Source organism: Corvus brachyrhynchos, unplaced genomic scaffold, assembly GCF_000691975.1.
Source record: "Corvus brachyrhynchos isolate BGI_N302 unplaced genomic scaffold, ASM69197v1 scaffold4, whole genome shotgun sequence".
Taxonomy (NCBI): domain Eukaryota; kingdom Metazoa; phylum Chordata; class Aves; order Passeriformes; family Corvidae; genus Corvus; species Corvus brachyrhynchos.
Genome location: NW_008237878.1, coordinates 1,882,185 through 1,901,368, shown reverse-complemented (window position 1 = coordinate 1,901,368; position 19,184 = coordinate 1,882,185). Strand labels below are relative to the sequence as shown.

General features: G+C 42.1%; 1 protein-coding gene across 2 annotated transcripts; it reads right to left on the bottom strand.

The window, feature by feature from the left end:
* Positions 1 to 1,635: 1,635 nt before the first annotated feature.
* ITIH4 (inter-alpha-trypsin inhibitor heavy chain family member 4) lies at positions 1,636 to 19,056 on the bottom strand. Of its 2 annotated transcripts, XM_017732369.1 has the most exons (22): positions 18,960 to 19,056; positions 16,794 to 16,948; positions 16,296 to 16,400; positions 15,259 to 15,421; positions 15,060 to 15,170; positions 14,847 to 14,975; positions 13,902 to 14,018; positions 13,160 to 13,328; positions 12,085 to 12,201; positions 10,413 to 10,594; positions 9,836 to 10,018; positions 9,119 to 9,258; positions 8,328 to 8,482; positions 7,817 to 7,849; positions 7,157 to 7,189; positions 6,679 to 6,732; positions 6,318 to 6,356; positions 5,730 to 5,843; positions 4,917 to 5,091; positions 3,397 to 3,551; positions 2,535 to 2,634; positions 1,636 to 2,049 (listed from the first exon to the last, which is right to left on the bottom strand). In XM_017732369.1, exons 1-22 carry the CDS (start codon positions 19,032 to 19,034, stop codon positions 1,974 to 1,976), a joined length of 2,580 nt encoding a protein of 859 aa, XP_017587858.1. In that variant the 5' UTR covers positions 19,035 to 19,056; the 3' UTR covers positions 1,636 to 1,973. The 2 variants fall into 2 exon arrangements, with proteins under 2 accessions (XP_017587858.1, XP_017587859.1); XM_017732370.1 differs by lacking the exon at positions 6,679 to 6,732.
* Positions 19,057 to 19,184: the final 128 nt, after the last annotated feature.

The window sequence follows — 19,184 nt, the reverse complement described above, 5'->3', positions numbered from 1 at the left end:
TATTTTGCATTGGAATTAGAAATTACAGAATGCCAAATATTCATTACTGCATCTGCCTTCAGCTTGGGAGCAAGGGAAAGGAACAGAGGAAATCAGAAACCCACCAGAACTCACTTTGTAGCGTGGAAAGCACCGGAGGGGAGTCACTAAACAACAAATTAAGACACAATTCAAGTGAAGAAGAGTGGCATGGCTCCTGCTTACAGAATGGAAAGCACACGTGCAGAGGGGAAGCAGCACTGTGTAGATTTTGGAGCTGCGGTAGCCAGGCACGCCAGCGACTTTGGGCTGCTGCAGAAAGCACAGAAATCTCTGTCAGCACAACTTATCTATTCAAAGTCAGATAAAATCTTTGAACAATGTGAAGAGTTTCTATTGTGCCTTAATAAATTCCCTGGTGCAGAGTTTCTTTGCAGCAAGGGAGAACTGCTTTAGCAGGGCAGCAGCTTCTTGGGGAACCTCAGGCACTGCAGTTTGAGCGCAGCTCTCAAGCATGGCTGTACCTGCCTGACCCTCACTTAAAGCAGAGGGTCCCAGGTGAAAGCTGCCCCAGCCATGAGCCACTGCTCCCTGACCAGCACTGCTTCTATCCCCGCAGCTGGCAGCAGGGCAGGAGGGGACACATAGACACCCTATAACTGAAAGCAGGGAATGTTTAATCTGCAGTAAGTCTGCTGATATAACCCAAGATCAACAGCTTGTGATTCAAATCCTGAGTTCATCTATAATGGAAACAATCAGATTGGGAAGCCTGTTTTTGATGCAGTGAAGTGAGCAATCTGGTGCTTCCAGTTTCCAAATTTTACATTGTTTGTAATGTAATTTATCCAGCAAAATCAGCACCTTGAAAGTACCAGCAGTTCACACAAACATATCTTGGCATCATGTCTGCACATTTCTTTTAAAAAACAGGCTTCTAATTACACAGTTTGTTTTAGCTTGTTGACTTTGGCAAGAAACTGTTTCTCTTTGAGTACATTGCTTTAAAATAATAAGGTTTTTCCAGTTATATATTATTGGCAGGATAGAAAGCAATTTCTGTTAAACTGCCTACAATCCTGGCATATTTATGGGTTCAAAGATACAAAGGAACTGAAATTGTAAAACAAAATCTTTTGGAATTAAAACTGACAAAAAGCGGAAGACTGAAACTACAGCTTGGATTCCTTGGGCAGAAGCCTCTGTGTTTAGTCTGCAGTGTTACCTCCGAGCACAGCAGGTTGGGTTTGAGCTGTTAATTATTTGTAAAACATCTTCCAATGTTTGCAAAATGTATGAAATGGTGCCAAAAAAAGCTGCTAACTTTTGGGGTTGAAATGCTGTCTTTTGCAACCAGAGGTTTTGCAACCAGTCAATGGCTGTTCTGCAGATGTTTTCAAAAGGGAGCCTCAGAGACTTTTGCAACAACGAACCACACCACAGCTGGTGTGGGTTTGCATCACACACACAGCCCTGTTCACTGCTGCTTTCATGCTTTGAATGGTCTCAGAGAACAACCTCCAAGAGAACCGTGATACAGCAATGAAATAGAAAATGAGGGACATGGTAAACTAATACTGTCTAAACTTCATGGCATTTTCACAAAATGTGTGGTTCAAGAACACCATCATATATAACTGGACAGAGTTTTAGAAATCTATTTTTTGGCTTGGATGATGCCACTACTAATTTTTATTTGGAAACCTAAGTCCATGTGTCCATATCAAATTGTGAGCTGATAATGTCAATTTTATTTAGTTCATTCATATGAATCTTCAACAACAAAACCACATTGCAGATTAGAAACCATTTTCAAATAGCAAACAAGCAAGCACAGTCGCATCTTGAAAGTATAATTATTTCAAGGTAAAATATTTGTGACATTTATGTATAGAGTGATAGTAAGGCTTTAACTGTGTGGTTTTCTTGATGAAAGTATCAAAAATACTTGGAACAGCTTCATTTGCATAGTTTTCTTCACAGAAATTTTTTTCCTAGGGAGTTAGATCTATTGACCAGCAGGAAACAGGATCACTGGCTGACTCAAGCCTGTAATCTTTCTTGTACAATCTGAAATGAAATCAAAACAAGAGAATTTGTGATAACACAATCAAAGGGCAGGGCCAGAATTGCCCTGACATGCAGATGGCACTAGGATTCGGAGGCCTGTGTGGGCAGAGGTGCACCTCAGCACTCTCAGGATCTGCATACTCATGCCATTTTTTCCACATCACAGACATGTGCTAAAAGCAATTGAAGGATAGAAAATTTTTCTCGTGGCAAATCCAACCGAGGAAACACCCTCCCTTGTCCAGGAAAACCATGCAAGCTGTAGCCCCAGGGTATAATTATTTCCCCCCAATGAAATAGGAGCCTTGAGCCCTGTAGCATCACTTAAACAACAAATTCAGCCTGTTAGGGAAAAGCTAAAGTGCACGTTATTTGCACCAAAGAAGTGTGTTCTTACAAACACTCCCTCAGTTTAATTTCTTTTGATCTCTGGCATTTGCTGATAAAGTACATCTCAAAGCACACACATCCTCCATCTCTGTTACCTGGAAACTCTGTGCTCAGATCCAGACACCCTTAGGAGTCTTTCCACAGCTCTCTGATTGCTGGAGTTATCCCCAAATTGTGCTTTTGAATAAAATTGACCTAAGCAACAGACACACAAATTAATTAGAAATACAAACCAGCTGAGTGTTACTGTTTATTTACCACAAATGGCAGCTCTAACACCAGGAGAGCAGCTCTTTATCTCAGAAAACAAACCAAAGAGCACGTTTGGATGCTCCATTATTAAGTTTAGAAAATTCCTGTTTCAGCTGTGATCTCCTGTAATCCTTAACACCCTCCATGGCAAGGTTCAGCCTTGCTCTGATGAGTTTTCACAATTATTTCTTTCTTGTGGATTTTGGAATATGCAGCCTCTCCATTTGCAAAGTTTCCAAAACAACTTCAACTTAGGTCCCACCAGGATTTTTGGAGCCAAGACATTCAGGAGCAGCTGGCTTTCATTTTCTAACCATGATTGTTTACAATTTTATGTCCATTATTTATAGTCTATTTTTTGACATCAAATGAATTTGCTGCAGCAATCATGTCATTCCACAGCACTGTTGGGGTTAAGCCCAACTATTATTTGTGTCTTACTTTTACATCTTCTAAACCCATAATGGGCTACTTAGGGTTGTGCCACTGGTGAGTGGAAAAGCATTGTGTTATGTGTGTTATGTTTCCAGGGTGAGACCTCCCCTCTTCAGAATTGCTGGGGAGTAGAAGTTAAATGTCCAAAAAGACTTAATTAAATGCAAAGTTTCTCAAGAACTCCCTGAAATAAACCCCCAACTACACTCTCTTTCCAGGAGCTGAGTTACAAGACTGTTATTTGCTGTACACATCCATAATGATACACACCCAGAACTCCACTGACTTTGTCTGAAAAACGGTCAGTGTTCAAGAAATAGAGCCCAAGGAAATCATCTGGAAACCTGACCAAGGAAATTTTCACTGTGACCGTATCAGGCAGTGATACTGTAACGCTCCTTTCCTCTTCAACCGACACGCTCAGTCTAGGAAGTAAATTATGAAATTATTTCCAAGAAGAACGTGAAGAAAGAATATGTATTTAACTGACATTAATTAATCAAAATAATTTCATTTTTGCCTTTTATCTCTTTGCAATTGCATTTTTCCTGTAGTTATTTTTAAGCTAGAAAATACTCAGTAGAATATCTTTTCTCTCTGTGCTGCACTACAGGTCTTGCAAATATACCAGGGGAGAATTCTTTGCTGATGAATACACCTTATTATCCATAATGACAAGAAATGCTTGGATGGGAAAAAAAAAATTTTTCTCACCATTTTAATGAGGAAAAAGGTAGACTAAGAAAATAATTCAATCTGTTTCATGAACAAGTCAAATACTTTTTTCTTGGATATTTTACAAGTTTTTTCAGACCTTGCCTTTCTTCTGAGCCATTAATGTTATTGTTGTCTCAGGTGGGCTTGCAGAACGTGAATGTCACTGTCATTTTACTCCTGCAGACAGGTTTGACAAAGCCACCCTGAGTGCTGGTGCAAGGGCTCGGGTGCTGGATTGAAGCAGGAGGATCATTCTGCTTGGCAAATTATACTGGGACATAAATACAGCAAGTTCTTGGCTCTGTTTGGATTACAAGAATAATTGAAAGCAGTTGTTGTAGGACTTGTTATTGTCTAGAACTGCGTGTGGGGAAGCAGCGATGTGTGTCCTGTCTGCCCCAGGCCAACGCTGGATCCTTGTGGAGACTTATTCCAGCAAAATAAAAAGGCTGGGGGAGCCAGCTACACTCAGATCTTCCTTGTGCTAGTGAAGGATCCTGCACTAATTACTCTAACAAATAAAGTCTGCTTTTAAAGTATCCCTTCTCCTACAGGAGGCATTTAGTTACAGGCAGCTATTCCAACACTTTATGCCTGCCCATAAAAAATGTCAGCTGCCCAGATGGGAGTTACTGCTAAAACTGAGGAGAAAGAAAACCCCAGCCTGTGTGGAGCCAAGTGCTGTATAAAAGGGACAGTAAATGTCAAAGCCATCACTTGGCAGCGCTCGCTTTGCCCTGGAGGAACACAAAGTGGCTGCTGGTGGCACCAGGGCTGCTCTGCATGGCTGTGGGTCCTTTCCTTTGGAACATAAATACATGAACAGCAGGCTGGTGGTGCAGTTGTTCTGGTTCTCTTTACACAGGCATGGAGAATTAAAATCAAACCTACTTCATTCTCTGTATTTGAAATGGGGGATTATGAAGATACCCTGCTGCTACTCACACTGATATACTTGCTGGATAAGGACATTTGGAAGCACTTACTTCAGGAAAATGGGGAAGCAGAGGCCTGAATGAACAAAGATCTGACACATCTTCAAGTTTAGGAAAGGACAGGGAGGTGTTTCTTACCCCTGGATGGTGGAGGAGGCTGACTTCATCCACGACAGCCAGTTGTTCTTGTTATTGTGGCTTATAAGGATCGCGTGAGTGTAGACATGGATTTGCACGGGGGGATTCACATAGTCAATATCAAACTGCACAAAGTGATTTACTCCATTTCCAAGTTTCCCCGTCACAGTAAGCCCTTTAATACAAATTTGTCAGGTGATTCTTCTCTTAAGGTACAAGTGATCTTAATAAATCTGCTTCAGTTTTGTTACTGAAACAACTTCAGGGTCTCATATCTAGTTTTGTGGGGCACAGTACCCTGGATTTCAGCTCCCCGTGCCCCAGGACTGTGGTGGGGTCACTATAGCCTGTTTAACCCCATGCTTCCACCTCCTGCATAGAGGTGTCTCTGTTCCATAATCAGAGCAGGTACCTGGGGCTCGGGCCATGGCTCCTTGAGTACAGGAGTACAGAAAAGCTGCTGTACATCCAGAGCATGCACCTTTCTGTTGGTACACAGGGACCATGAGGTTTAAGGTCTCTGCATCCTCCAAAGCCCCAAGGGCTGGGTAGGAGAAAACCCTAAGGACCAAAGATGTGACACCAGGAGGGAAAGGTGACCCTCAGCCAGACCTGTGAGAGGTGCCCCCAGCTGTTGCACCACTAATATTGTCGAACAGAAAGGCAGAATTTACCACACCCTTTCTGGTCAGTGCAAGGCAGCAGGTATGAGATGGCTGTTCATGAGAGGGGGTTATTCCCAAAGACACAGACTGCACTCACAGACCCAGTGACTCTCCTTGTCTTGGTGTTGGGGTAACATGGCTCACTCACCTTGCTCTGGATCTGACAGCAGGTGGACAGAGCTTTGTGTTGTTTTATCAATATTTAAGCAGATTCTTTCATTTTGTCTGGGTAATTGCAAGAGAAGTTGTGGATGTTCGTCGACTGAAAAGACAGAAGAAATATATCAGCAACAAAAAAATCTAGCCTGTGCCCTGGATAGGCACAGCAAAAATGATTTATAGATTTATACCTAAAACATCAGTTATAGCTTGTATAGGATAGAACAATTAAAAACAAAGTAATAATTGTTGAAAAGGACACCCAGACACAGCACCTCGATATGAATGAAACCAACAGATTTTTAAATATAGTTTACTAAGGACAATGAGCCCTTAAAAAAGCTTAGGCTGTTGAAGACCTGTTGTACTGCATTTCTTACATCCTCAAGTCAGAGAAGTTTTCTCATGGAACATGGGGATAATTTTTACTTAAATGGAAAGAACTAGCCAAGATTTGCAAGAAGAGGTAAAATATTTTCACAGAGTTGATGCAGTCAGAGAAAACATTGTTGCATGAAAAAGTGTACATTGCAGTTACATTAATAATTGAAATGGGACTAGGATGTGTATCACTTACCAAGAGGTTGTGGTCTTATGATGCCTCTGAACCTGGAGACTGAAATAGATAAAATTAGTAAGAAGAGTTTAATGAAACATTTTTCCCTAAGTCAGCTGATTAACCAGGACAAATGCTGGACAGAAGCCTTTTTAACAGAGCTCTTCACTGACTCCCATGAAGAGCTTTGCTTAAGACAAGATGTCCCAATGGGAAAAAAGCACAACGTGCAGTGCCTGTTTCTCTCAGGATGGACCATGCCACGGGGCCATGCTCAGCTGGAGCTGTGGGAGGGTTTAGAGCTGTGTTTACAAGGGTCACTGTGCAGTGTTGAATGCAGCACACCCAGCCCAGCTCCTCTCACCCCACTGTGCACAGTTACCTGTTGAAGACATCTTCTTGTTGCTGCCAGTTTTGAGCTCAGAGCGCCTTCGACCTGAAGAAAGGGGTTTTCCCAATGTTTTGTTGCTTTGGGTTTATGTCTTGCACCTCCCTCCCCACCCTTTGAAACAGGGAATCTGTCCTGCTTGTTGCCCACTGCATTTTCTGGATACCCCAGGACTGGTGAACTATTTTGTTTTTACATCCATTTCTTTCAGCTTACTAATACATACTTTTCCAGATCTTTCACATTTATTTTTAGGAGGTATAATATGGTTTTATTTCTGAAAAGGGATCAAGATTGTTTTCAAAAGTTTATAGTCCATTAGAAAATATCTGTGGACAGAAATACATATAATAAAAACTAAATTGTGTATCAAGTGGGCATCTCCAATCCAAATGCATTTATTAAAATCAATGAACATATGAAATTAACTTCATAGAATTATTCTGAATAGAAACAGAGGAGGAGTACTTACCAGCAGGTGACCCATTCATCATTCTATAAGTACCTGGAGAAAGAAAAGAGAGTATCTGTGTTTTACTCACAGTTGCATCACATACCTTACAGGAGTGTTTCTGGTCAGGGAGTTTTCTGCCATTAAACTCCCCAGCACCACTTTGAAAGAGGCAATGTCCAAAAACAGGGCAGCATTGTGATTCCCTCAATATATTTCTGTGACATAACTAGAGCAAAACCCAAGGTTCTTCATCTATAAAATTATTATTAAATAAATGCTGTTTCCAGAGAGGAAAAAAATACTGAAATCATCCTCAGAAGACATTCTTGAGCTGAATTTTTTGAAAGATGCTACACATGTGGTAGAAAGAAGCAGAAAGCATCATTAACACCATTGGCTTGAAGAACTACTTTTCCTTGAGAGCATAGATAATTTTGACCTTTGAGACTTCTGAATGGAAGATTTTCTCCCTTTGACCCTGTTACCCACCCAAAACCCACACAGACTGTGGTAGGCATTGCTTATAATTTACTTCACACATTTTTTCAAATCTCAGAGACTTCCCTCTATAGAACAGCCACCATGAACTCTTTTGTTTGGTTGGTTGGTTGGTTGGTTAGTTTGTTTTTTTATTAGAGACTATGAAAATATGCCACTGGAAAAGAAGAAAACATTTACCTCCTGCTGGAAAACTGCTGGGCTTCTCATTATCTGTCAAGAGGAAGAGGGGCAGATTAGTATCATACAGTCAACACTGAATTACTTTACCCATGTAAACAAGCAAACTGGTGCAAGGGCTTCAGGTGTTCTGTGTTAAAGGATGGGTATATCCTTTTATCCACGTGCAAAACTCTGACTGAGGCCATGCCTTCCCCCCTGCATTCATTTTTCCACTTAAATGCTACAGAGAAAAGTGTGGAACCCTTTTGCATTGTCAGGAATGTAATAGTAAACAATTATTAGACTACTTTTAGTTAATATTTAAACAAATTATTTTCCATTTCAATAGTAGTGCCTGTTTCATCACTTCACCTTTCAAAAAAATCCTGCATATTTTATTTTGAAACGAAGCCAATCCCTGAACTCCTGCCTCCCATTTGCCTCATTACGTCACTATCAAATGAACCTAAGTGGAAGTCAACAACAATTAATCAGGAAGAGCAGAGTGTTTCAGGGGGGCTGTTTTTACCAGCCTCGGTGGGTTTGTTTGCCAACTCCTTCTGCTGCTGATCAGAGGGTTTGGTGACCACCATGGAAGTGAGGGGTGTGACAAAGCTGTACCGCAGGGACAGATCCAAAGCTTGGGCCTCCAGGGCCTTCTGGTCCTCTTCTTCCACTGAAATACTAAAGTCTGTGTTAATGATGAAGAAATAACGTGTAGAGACTATGAACAAGCCATCTTCAGATGCCTTTGTATATTAGCTGTATCTTCACAGATATTTTTTAGTATTGAAGGGTCGGTCAGTAGTCTTAAGGGGATAACTCAGATGCTCATGTGGCTGAAATTATGGAAATGCTTAATTCTTTGCAAGACTGGAGCCTATGTATGGTTTAAATACATAAAAATAATAGCTACATGATCTATGAATTATCTTATGGACATACATATTGTTCTATTCCCTAGCTATTGCCGTTTCCTTATCGACAGGCAGTATTTCTGGGTGTGCAAGAACAGCTCAACACAATCCATACAATTGAAATCTATTTCATAGTAATGTCATGAAGAATGTTTTACATTACGTTTTCCTATTCCTGAAATGGAATGTTGCAGTGCTATCATAAACTGAAAGGCACTTCATGTTCATCATATAGTAATATAGTATTCTCCCAGTACATATATAAACATATATCTTATGTTTTTGATACTGTCTGGAGAAATATTTCCGTTTCTTTGTGTTTTCTGACCATATAATTTGTGAATAAGGAATTTGTGTTTTGAGAAGTTAGAAGTTTGTTATGTGAGGCATTAAAATAGCTTACGCTTTTTCCAGAAGCTGCTGAATGGTTAAGTAAGCCCACAGTCTCTCTATGAAATTTCCAAAGACGTATTTTTGATTTTGGAATACTTGCTCCTTCTCTTTGACATTTGCTTCTTCCTTAAGAGTCAAGTCACTTGTATGCTGAAGTGGGAGAAAACTGACCATCAAAAAACAGCTCCAGACTTTGTTTACAGTCACATTATTAGACTCAAGAGAACATCTTTCAGTACCAATTGTCCTTCAATTTTGTTCTTTCCCATTAGAGAATGCAACTCCAAGAAATCTAAGAAGCATGTATTTTAAATATATATTTCTGGACTTGAAACAATGATGAAAAAAGGAGGTAATTAAATTGTTCTATTTCAACATTTTTGAGATGAATAATTGAGATTTCCTACTTCATTGTAACAATACAAACCTAAAAGTGCTTAAAAGGACAAAATATTATGGGTTTTGTAGAATTAAAATTGCTGTTTGCTTATTTGTGGATATTCTTCAAGGTTTTTCTTCTGTATTCAAATTCAAGAGAGGGTAATTTTAGCAAATTATTTGAGAGTTCAAACAATGGGAAAACAGCTGCATGCCCAAATGGGGGGCATTCCAGTGAGCTGTTCTGATGAACCTATACTAAACACAAAACACTTCTTGAAGCCTCCTATTGTACCACGAAAGACAGAAGGGAGAGATGATTTTCACAATTAGTAAACTAAACACTTACTGACTGAGCTTTAATTTCTACTGGCAAAAGATCCAGCTCATTGCTAATTTTTCCAGACACTATAATTTCAGATCCTTCAAAAAACAGCTTGAAATCGTTCTTGGTTAACCCTTGAATGGAATTTTCTGGATACTGCATTTCAATTTGCATTAATATTGGGGTAGCCACTTCTTGATAAAAGCCCTAAAGAGAAGCAGTGAGACAGAGAACACACACAAATGACAGCAAAATTGTGCAAAGGAAAATGTGGAATGTCTAAAACCCCCTTAAAAAGCTTCTTTAGTAGTGCAAGTCTACTGCAAACTTAGAAATTGTCCACTTCCCCTGGACAATTTCTCTTTCTACAGTACAGAAAATTCCCAGTTTGTCTGAATGTGGCTGATTTGAGGACTTTGAATCATGGATACATGGAGGGTACAAACCCTCAGATACCCCAAAATTGCCTTCCTCCCGCCCATAAATTAACAGGTAAACTCAAACCCAACATTGCATCTCAGAAAATCTGTGATTTTGCTGCTAGGACTGTATCAGCTGTAGCTGATAGATGTTTTTTTCTGGCACATTCCTTCCTCCTGACCTGGAGCTGCAGGGCTGCATCAGCATTTTCATAGATACGCCGTGCTATTCCCCCATTGCTCAGGGCCATTTTCTCCAGGAATTTATAACTGACATCAAACCCAAAGCCAAGGCAGAAAAGAGCATATTTCCCGTTGATTGCTTTCTGAATGTTTTCTTGAATTACTTCCACATTTCTCTCACCTGTAAATGAAACAAAAACATGCTGTTGTGGGTTTGGGTCTTTTCAAGTGCAAAAAGACCACAGCAGGTTAGTGGAAAATCCTGCCTGAAGTTTTTAAAAATAATTCAGAATAAAATACTAAAAAGATATGGGATAGAATGCTGGTAATTGAATTGGAGATAAAAGCATCACTCTGCATATGGAGTGCCAAAACATGATTCTCCCCTTAATGACTTTTACTACATTCTAGTGATGTTGTCATGGCTAAATGCAAAATATTTTAGAGGATTACAGGGCCAGAAGAGGTTTTTAGTACAGAAGGGACACACACTACAAGCTAACAACACGAGGGATGGATACACTTCATCAAGCATTCAAAAGACAAGTAGCATCCATAAAAATTACGTGTGTCAATTCAGAGAAGAATGGATTGGTTAATGGTGCAATTCCAACAAACTGCCAATGAACTCAGCCATGCTGCTCTCCCTGCTCCTTTGTGTGACAGAGGGAAAAGATTTTCACACCATCATCTTATCCCATTTGAAGAGCTGCTGATGGCTATGTATGAATGAAGAGCTTCTCCATCAGCATTTCCAGGCAGAAACTGTCACTGCCTGTAGCAATATCATGGGAGCAGCTCAGATGTTTCCCTCTCAGCTGCTTTGGTAAGGAAGACAGTGTATGCAATAATGCCTGACACTCCACCCTGGCCTGATTTCTAACTGCTGGATGTGGGGAGCACTGGAGACTCACTGTGGCTGTGCTGGGGAGGCAGCACTGTGAGATGAATTTTATTTAAAAACCCAAACAAAATCAACAAACCCCAGAGCAGAATGGTTCACAATCTAAAAAGCAGACTGATCTTATTTAGAGGGCTTACAGAAGAATTAATATTGCTGGCCTTGGAGGATGCTGGTGCCACACAAAACTAAGACAAACCTCTGTTCAGGACAAGAAGTTTGTGCTATTGCACTGGGAGTTGTTGCTTATTTCACCTGATATTTCAATCTCAATCCTTTGGTTTGTGCTGTCACAGCTGATCACTAATTAAGACATGGGAAAGAATACAGAACAAGAAGCACATTGAAAATATCCCAAGTTTGAGGCACAGAGGGTGAAGAAGCACAAGCAGTATCTCTCAAATAGGACTGTACACAGTTATCTGCAAAAGGTCCATGTTTTGTCTCTAGGTATTTTACTTTTCTAATTCAGCTGTGCCTGGAGTATCTCCAATTCCCTCGAGTTTATAAGCTGGGAAGCCAACGGTATGCAGCAAAACAATTCCCAGCTGAAGGATGCGCAGTCACAGGCAGGCAGGCTCTGCCATCGCTCCCTACAGCCCTCACTCAGCAGAGCCCTCTCATAATCCCCCTCCCCAGATCCAGCTGTAGCTCAGCCTGCGTATTCCAAAGCTCTTCTGAAACACAGGCGAGGTCTATCAATATTGGGAAGCAAGTGTAAAAGATAAAAATCCCCAGGGGAGGGCGGACCGAGCGTAGCATTCACTCACCAGAAGTGGGCTGGCCATCTGTCAGCAAAACAATCATGGAGACGCTGCGCTCCGGCAGCCCCTCGGCTTTCTCCAGCACGCCCACGGCAGCCAGCAGGGCACCACTGATGTCTGTGCCTGGAATGAGAGAGCAGGCATCGCTCACCTAAACAGGATAATCATCTGCAGAGATTGCTGCCCTTCATCTGCAGAGGCCCTGCAGACTTGTTTAAAGTTTCCTGCAGGAAGTAATCCTTCCGAGAGAGGAGGATTTAGGGACTTAGCCTACTTGACTTAATTACAGGGTATTATATTGCAATGGCAGTGCTGGAGTATTCTTTTGGGAGCATTTTCCACACATATGTCATGGGAAATACAAACATGTCTAGAGCCATTAAAAAGTGCTTAAATAAACACGCTGTCATCTGTTAACCTATATTTAAGAAAAGCTTCCCTGCCTTATCTAAGAAGTCAGAGAAAAGAGCTGAGCATGGGTGGGTTTATTGGTGTTAGTGCCTGGGGTAAGGAAACTTCTGTTACTACTCAGAATGTAACATTAAAGGGAGACAGAGCTCTTGAGATGTGCTGTGAACTAAACAACACCAAGCACACTGAAATGCCACATGTCTATTTTGCCTGTTTTATTTCCATGGCATGGCTTACAAGGGAGTATAACTTTGGATGTGTTTTTTGTTCCTTTTTTCAAGGGGACACTTGATATAAAAAGAAAAATAAGCAAATTGCTGTCAAATGTTGAGTGAATTGCCATTTTTCTGTAGAAAAAAAATGTGCTATCAAGGAATCTTCCAATTATCTCTGTCATAAAAATTGGAAACAAAACTTTGTGGCATGTATGGTTCATATATGATGTAAGCATCTCTTATGTATATTATATATCTATATCTAGCTCATAATGTAGTCACCAGTCTCTCCACTCACAAGCTTTCTTTCCCACTCATCACTTCTAAGTCTTAAAAATTGACTTGCTTTGTAAGCACTGATGGTAGCTCTGGGGCGCTATATAACTAATAAAAATAATTGTTTTCTAAGCAATTCATTTCACTGGGTGCATATTTGTGGCTACAAGCACGTGTACCTCCCCTGGCAGTGAGAGTCTGCACCAGTGCTGCAGCACTGGCCACGTTCTCCTCAGTGGCTGGCAGCAAAGAGCTCTTCCACTCCATCACTTTGTTGTTGAAGGTGATAAAGTTGAAATGATCTTCTGGACGGAGGTCCTGCAAAATCTTCAACAGGGCATCCATTGTCTGTTCCAAGGAGCAAACAATCGCTTTGGTTATTCCAACTTCTTTGCCAGAACTGGGATTGAAATTGCAGTGTAATGAGGGAGTTCTCTACAGCTCTGTTCCAGATGCAGCCCAATGCCTTTATTAAACCCTAAGGGTATGTTTTAGGTTGAGACCATCAGAAGTAGCTGATTTGCTTAACTTACGGACCTGAAAAACCAACCTATGAGGGCTGTAGGGGGCTTGTCTGCTCTCAAGCAGAGCTACATACACAGTCATCAATAAACATAAAACAGATAACAGACAAATTAACTCTTTAAGCTTCATTAAAGAAAAAAATAAACACAAAAAGTTCTGCAAAGATACAGAAAGCACTCTCTGCCTCAATGCTTAGTACCCATGAAAATAGCTGTGTCAGACAAATGTTACTCTTTAATAACTTCAATCTCCGCATATGTATTTTCAAGCATTTCTGTAAGTATGAACGTTTTGCTGTGTACAAAACCAGTGTGTGTTTCCAATGAGAAATTCCCAGTTGCTTCCTCAGAAGGCTGGGGTGTGTGTGCCTGCTGCTAACAGAGGTCATGAAGTTACCTGGTCAATTTTTCTGCCTGCCATGGAGCCACTTCGGTCTATAACAAAGATGATGTTTTTGGGAAACACTGGCATTTCTTGGGGTGCAAAGTAGTGGACAAAATACCCATTGACAATCTGAAATACAGAATGTGAAAACACCTATAAAAGTACATCTAAAGAAATAAAGAATAAATCTTAACATTCTGGCACAGCAAGTGGTGGGGAGCATGCTCAGCATTCTGCTCTTCTTGATAAGCCGAAATCAAAGAATTTAAATTAAAGAAAGTAAAATGTATTTCCTAGCTGGAAGCAAGACTGTCTGTAGAGAGAAAATTACAAGAGAGCAGCATGCATACATACATATATATTAGACACCTCAGTGCCATATGTATGATGTATGCATATTATCACAGTATATCACATTACCTCTTTATCATGACCTATTAGCACACCTCTGCTGAGTGACTGTGGCTGCCACCTTTTAGCACACCCGTGTATACTTCATTAGTGAAATGATATGGAAAATACTGTATTTTATTCCCTAGAATGTGCATTGGTTCATAAATATTTGTTAAGTTCCTGCTGCATTTAATTGTGCCTCAGTTATCACAAAAACCAAAAAGAGACCAAGCATCATTTTAAGTTATATAAATCACATTCCTCTAAACTTCATTTACAAGAAGGCACAAATACACTTCAGAGGAGCCAAAATAATAATTAAAACAGAGTGTAAAGAGACATCTATGAAATACCAATATAGATTTGGTATTAGAATAAAATTTGAAAAATTAATTGTTTTTCCTGAGTGATCCATTTTTGCAATATACCTGGTGTCTCTTAATGGAAAGAGCTTTTCCTGTCATTCTTGGTGTTTCAAAGCAAATGTTGCTGTTTTGCTGATTGCACTTCACATTCAGACTTACCTGTGATCTGAAAGCATTTTCGTTTCTATTTCTTTTTTACCTGTATATCACCTGCAGTGGCTTCTCTCTTTACATCATAACGCACAACAAAATCACCATTGAGGAGTGTTTCATCGAGTTCAGAATTTTTCTTTTGTTGATCTACAGTTGGCTTAAATAAAATATGAGCCTGCAAAGAAACAAGAAAAAAAGATTTAAAGCAAGATAACCTAGAGCTGCCACTGGCAGTAACCTCTGGCAGCTGCTGCTTTACCTTGGTTTCGTTCTGCACTTTGGTGAGTGCCTCGGTTAACTCGTTTGTCATGAATGTGCTGTCTGTCTCCAAGAAGCGGATGCCCTGGGGCTCGAAGATGTGCACATCAATCTGACAGCAGAGAAAAAGTCAGCATCAGCTTCTCAGAGGGAACATGGCTGTACCCAAAAACCACGGCACTGCTCCCTGCCCAGCTCACCTGGAAGTGCTTAACCAGCTGCTTGGGCCGGACCTTAATGAGCAGCTCGTACTTCCCCAGCTGCCTCTTCAGCAGCTCCTCATAGGTCAGCTCAAAAGTGACTTTGCTGGCGGCCGCAATGCTGACAGACACATGGAACTGCTCCAGCTTTCTGTCTGTAATTCTGGGGGGCAAGAACAGGGATTTAACTCCTGCAGGGAAGGCTTCCTTGTGGTGGCCAGAGTTTGTGAAGTGTGCAAAATAAAGGCCAAGGGGCCACATGGGATAAATAAAAAAAAAAGAGTAGCAGTAAATATTGTTCATTCATCACAGAGAAGATTTTTACATTGCAGGCGCTATTACGTACATCACATGTATTTATTAGTGTGCCATGGGTTCAAGCTGAGAAATGGAGCAGAAACCCCTGCATGCCTCAGACTAAACACCTGTGAAGCATAGATTAAATATACCCTGAAATTGTGATCTCTGCTCAAGTGCCGTGGTGTTCCGTGCTTGTGAGGAAGCAGACTCAGCACTGAGCATCATCCCATAGTGGCAAGGTGCTCTCACATGACAGGGAGCCAGGCTGGATGGAGCTCTGAGCAACCTGAAATGTGTCCCTGCCCACGGCAGGGGGGTTGGAATCTTTAAGGACTCTTGACCCTGAGATTAGCTCAATTGGTCAGAGCATGGTGCTAACAACACCATGGTTGTGGGTTCAATCCCTCTATGGACCATTCACTTAAGAGTTGGACTTGATGATCCTTGTAGAACCCTTCGGAGAACATTCTGTGATTCAGTGATTCTATGACAGCAAGTCCCAGGGTAATGCTGAACAGGGACGCTTCCCACTGGAGCCCATTGCAGGACCACATATAAATCGTATATATGTGAAAAAAAATATATACACTCAACTGTCCCTCCCACCAAGAACCCAAGACTGATTTTCACATTTGTCCCCACCAAGATGTAGCTGTCTCCAGGGTTTAACCCGCCCCCAGCCAAACAGGAAGCCAAGCAGGGGTGTTGGAGCAGCCTTACTCAGAATGGCAACGTACTTGACGAGACCAGCGCTCTGCCCTTGCGAGACTGCCGTGTCATACTCATTTTGAGCAGCAGCTTTCTCCTTTATTATTCCTGGGTATACTTCACCATCGATGGACCTGTTTGGTTTCCACAAAAATTAATTAATATTAGAAGGAATGCACTGGGGAAAGAAACTCAAGTTTTTTTGTGGCTCTCTGGGCAAGGGACATGGTTTGGCTCCCAAATCCCTCCCCACCCAGGAGGATGCCAGCAGCCACCACCACCACACCTTGTCCTTGCAGAGTCTTGAGGAGGCTGGAGCAGGAGAAATAACACCACTGAGCACATCTGTCACCCACCCTGTGCAGCAGGCAGCCTGGCCCTGGGCACCTCTTTTTTATTTGGCTGCCTACTACTTTGCCCCACAGAGCATTTTTGCAGAGGACCCTCTTTGTGCACTTTGCCCACCAGCTCCTGAGCAGAAAGATGAACCCCCCCTTCTTCACACCACAGGTAAGGACTGATCCTACATGGAGAAGTTGGTGATAAAGGCTGTCTTGGGTAACTCCACTTCAAAGGTGGCCTCTCGGGACTCATTGGCTTGGTTGACAATCCTGCTGGTGATGACAGTGTGAGCAAATCGTGATGTGACCTTGCAGTCCACGTGGAGGCTGTAGATTTCAGGCTGGAAAAAGATAAACAGACTGAAACAGAAACACTCAAGTTTTGATCCCAAGTAGTCCTTACCTGCATGATGCTATTTGAAAAGTCGGATGAAGGAATGAACTATTAGCCTGGCTGGAACTGGGGAGGGGATTGTTCTGGACCAGTCTGCTTATTCCCTTCTCTGCCGGCACAACCCCTGCCCCATGCAAAACCTGCAGCTTCATCTGCATTTTGCTGTTCCACAGAAGCTTCTGTTGAACCTTTTTCTCTCCTTGGGGTACAGTGAAGCAGCTGCTGCATCACCCCAGTGCATTGCCCAAGATTTACCTCAGGAAGATCAGATGCCTCTTTAAGCCCGACCCAGGGAAGGGCCCTGTTTTTTGTGTGACTGTTTATTTGCTGTCCCAGCTGCTGACTTTGCTGCCTGTTTTTCACTTTGGTACCTTGAGTCCCACAGGATGTTTAGCAGATTTGAAATCCAGCATGGGCCTCCCAACCCCTCACTTGGTTGCACAAGCGGAGATGCCTTTTGAGCACTCATGTTTCTCCTGGTCTGGTTCTTCCAGGGCCCCTGATGCCCAAAGGAGGAGGGCACCATTCTGGAGCTGCCCAAGAACACCTCAGAGCATGGCTGGACTGAGAACTGCCTGGAGCACCTGCCTACATGAACACCTCCTTTTGCATTTGGGATGTCTCTCTAAAGATCCTAACCATGTTTCAGCAGTGGCACTAGGAAAGGTTGATCTGGGCATCACCAGACACACAACAGTCCAACAGCTGATTAAAGTAAAAAAGCTCAGCAACAGAGCGTATCACTGCACTACTGTTTTTACTTTTTCACCCTCCAAGTCTCTTGAATGGCTAATTGATCTTTAGCTATTTTGATAATTAATCTCCTGTACTTTGCTTGCTAATTAATAGCATCCAGTGGCCTCTTCTCAGTTAGGACACTGGCTGAAATTCAAAAGTTTGCTGACCTGCCATACTCAAACCTGCCCATGGCACATTCAGAGTGAGGTTTTGTCATAAGGAGCACCAAGCCCCAGGCTGTGGCTCAGTGGGGCAGTGTAGGCAGGTGATGGTCATTGGTGCCCCCTGAGGATCCTTCCAACACAGGAGGAGCTTGTCCTGTGCAAAATTTACCCACTGCAAAATCTACTCCGCTGCCAAGTGCCCAAGGGATGCTGCAGGGAGGAGGACCTGCATCTCCTGCACTCGCCCAGCCCCAGCAGCATTTTAGGCTGTGGCCAGCACAAACCAGGGGTCAATGGGATGCAGCATGGGGAGAAGCATTGCTGTGCCCCTGGTGAAAGAAGCAGAGAGGACCAGTCCCAGGCATGTACCCAAAAGCAAAGGCACTGTGGGCCCATACACCCCCATCCATGGCTTCCTGCAGAGGTCTCGGCTGCCCCTGCAGCAGCCACGAGGCCTCGCCCTGCCTCCCAACACCCACCTGCATTTCAGTTCCACTTCACACTTTTCTGAATAGGCACGATGGTCAGAGAAACCTCCCGATTTAAAGCTTCCTCTTCTTCTCTAATATTGGTGTTTTTACAATGCCACCTGTCACACGTACCCCGTGATGGTACAGAACACAGTTTGCTCCTCCAGACAGTGCAAGTAACTTTCTACTTCACTCTTTTCCATTCCATATATATTAGTAAACACTTGTCAGAAACCTCCTGGCACTGCATAGTGCTTGTTTGGTCCTGTGTCAAGATCCAAACCTCATCCGGTGGCCAAGGCAGAGCTACTGATCTCTCAAATTTGGTATCTTACATCCCTGAGGAAGAGCATGATCAGACACATCTGCAAATGCCTCCTCCTACATTTGTACTGTAACAGCCCAAACAAACAACCAAAAAGACCTTAAAATAACCCAAAGCTCTAAAATCTTAACACAATCCACCCAAGGCTCCCCAGGTGGTGGTTACCAGAGGAGTTACCTGCATTACCTGGCCAGTTACCGCGATACCACCACATCACCAATTGAGCAAACGAGATATTGATAATAAAAATAGAGCAAATACCTTCTGATCAATAGTTTCTGCTAATACTAAGAGTGAGGAAAAGACCGTCCATGCAAGCAATGCTCTCTGCTCCATTTTGGAAAAAACAAATTTTCAAATGAAATCTCTATTTATCTGAATCAGTTAATGAGTAACTTGTACTTGGGGATATCACGTAGACTTTGAAGAGACCCAGAAATTTAATATTTACCTGTTAAACATAGGTAAAACTTGGACTTGGCTAAT

Coding starts and splice junctions, on each gene's coding strand:
- ITIH4 (XM_017732369.1), bottom strand. CDS start 19,034: ATGGAGCAGAGAGCATTGCTTGCATGGACGGTCTTTTCCTCACTCTTA. Junction 6,733..7,156: donor GATGAATGGGTCACCTGCTG/GTAAGTACTCCT, acceptor CCCTTTCTTCAG/GTCGAAGGCGCTCTGAGCTC. Junction 6,357..6,678: donor CAAGAAGATGTCTTCAACAG/GTAACTGTGCAC, acceptor TATCTATTTCAG/TCTCCAGGTTCAGAGGCATC.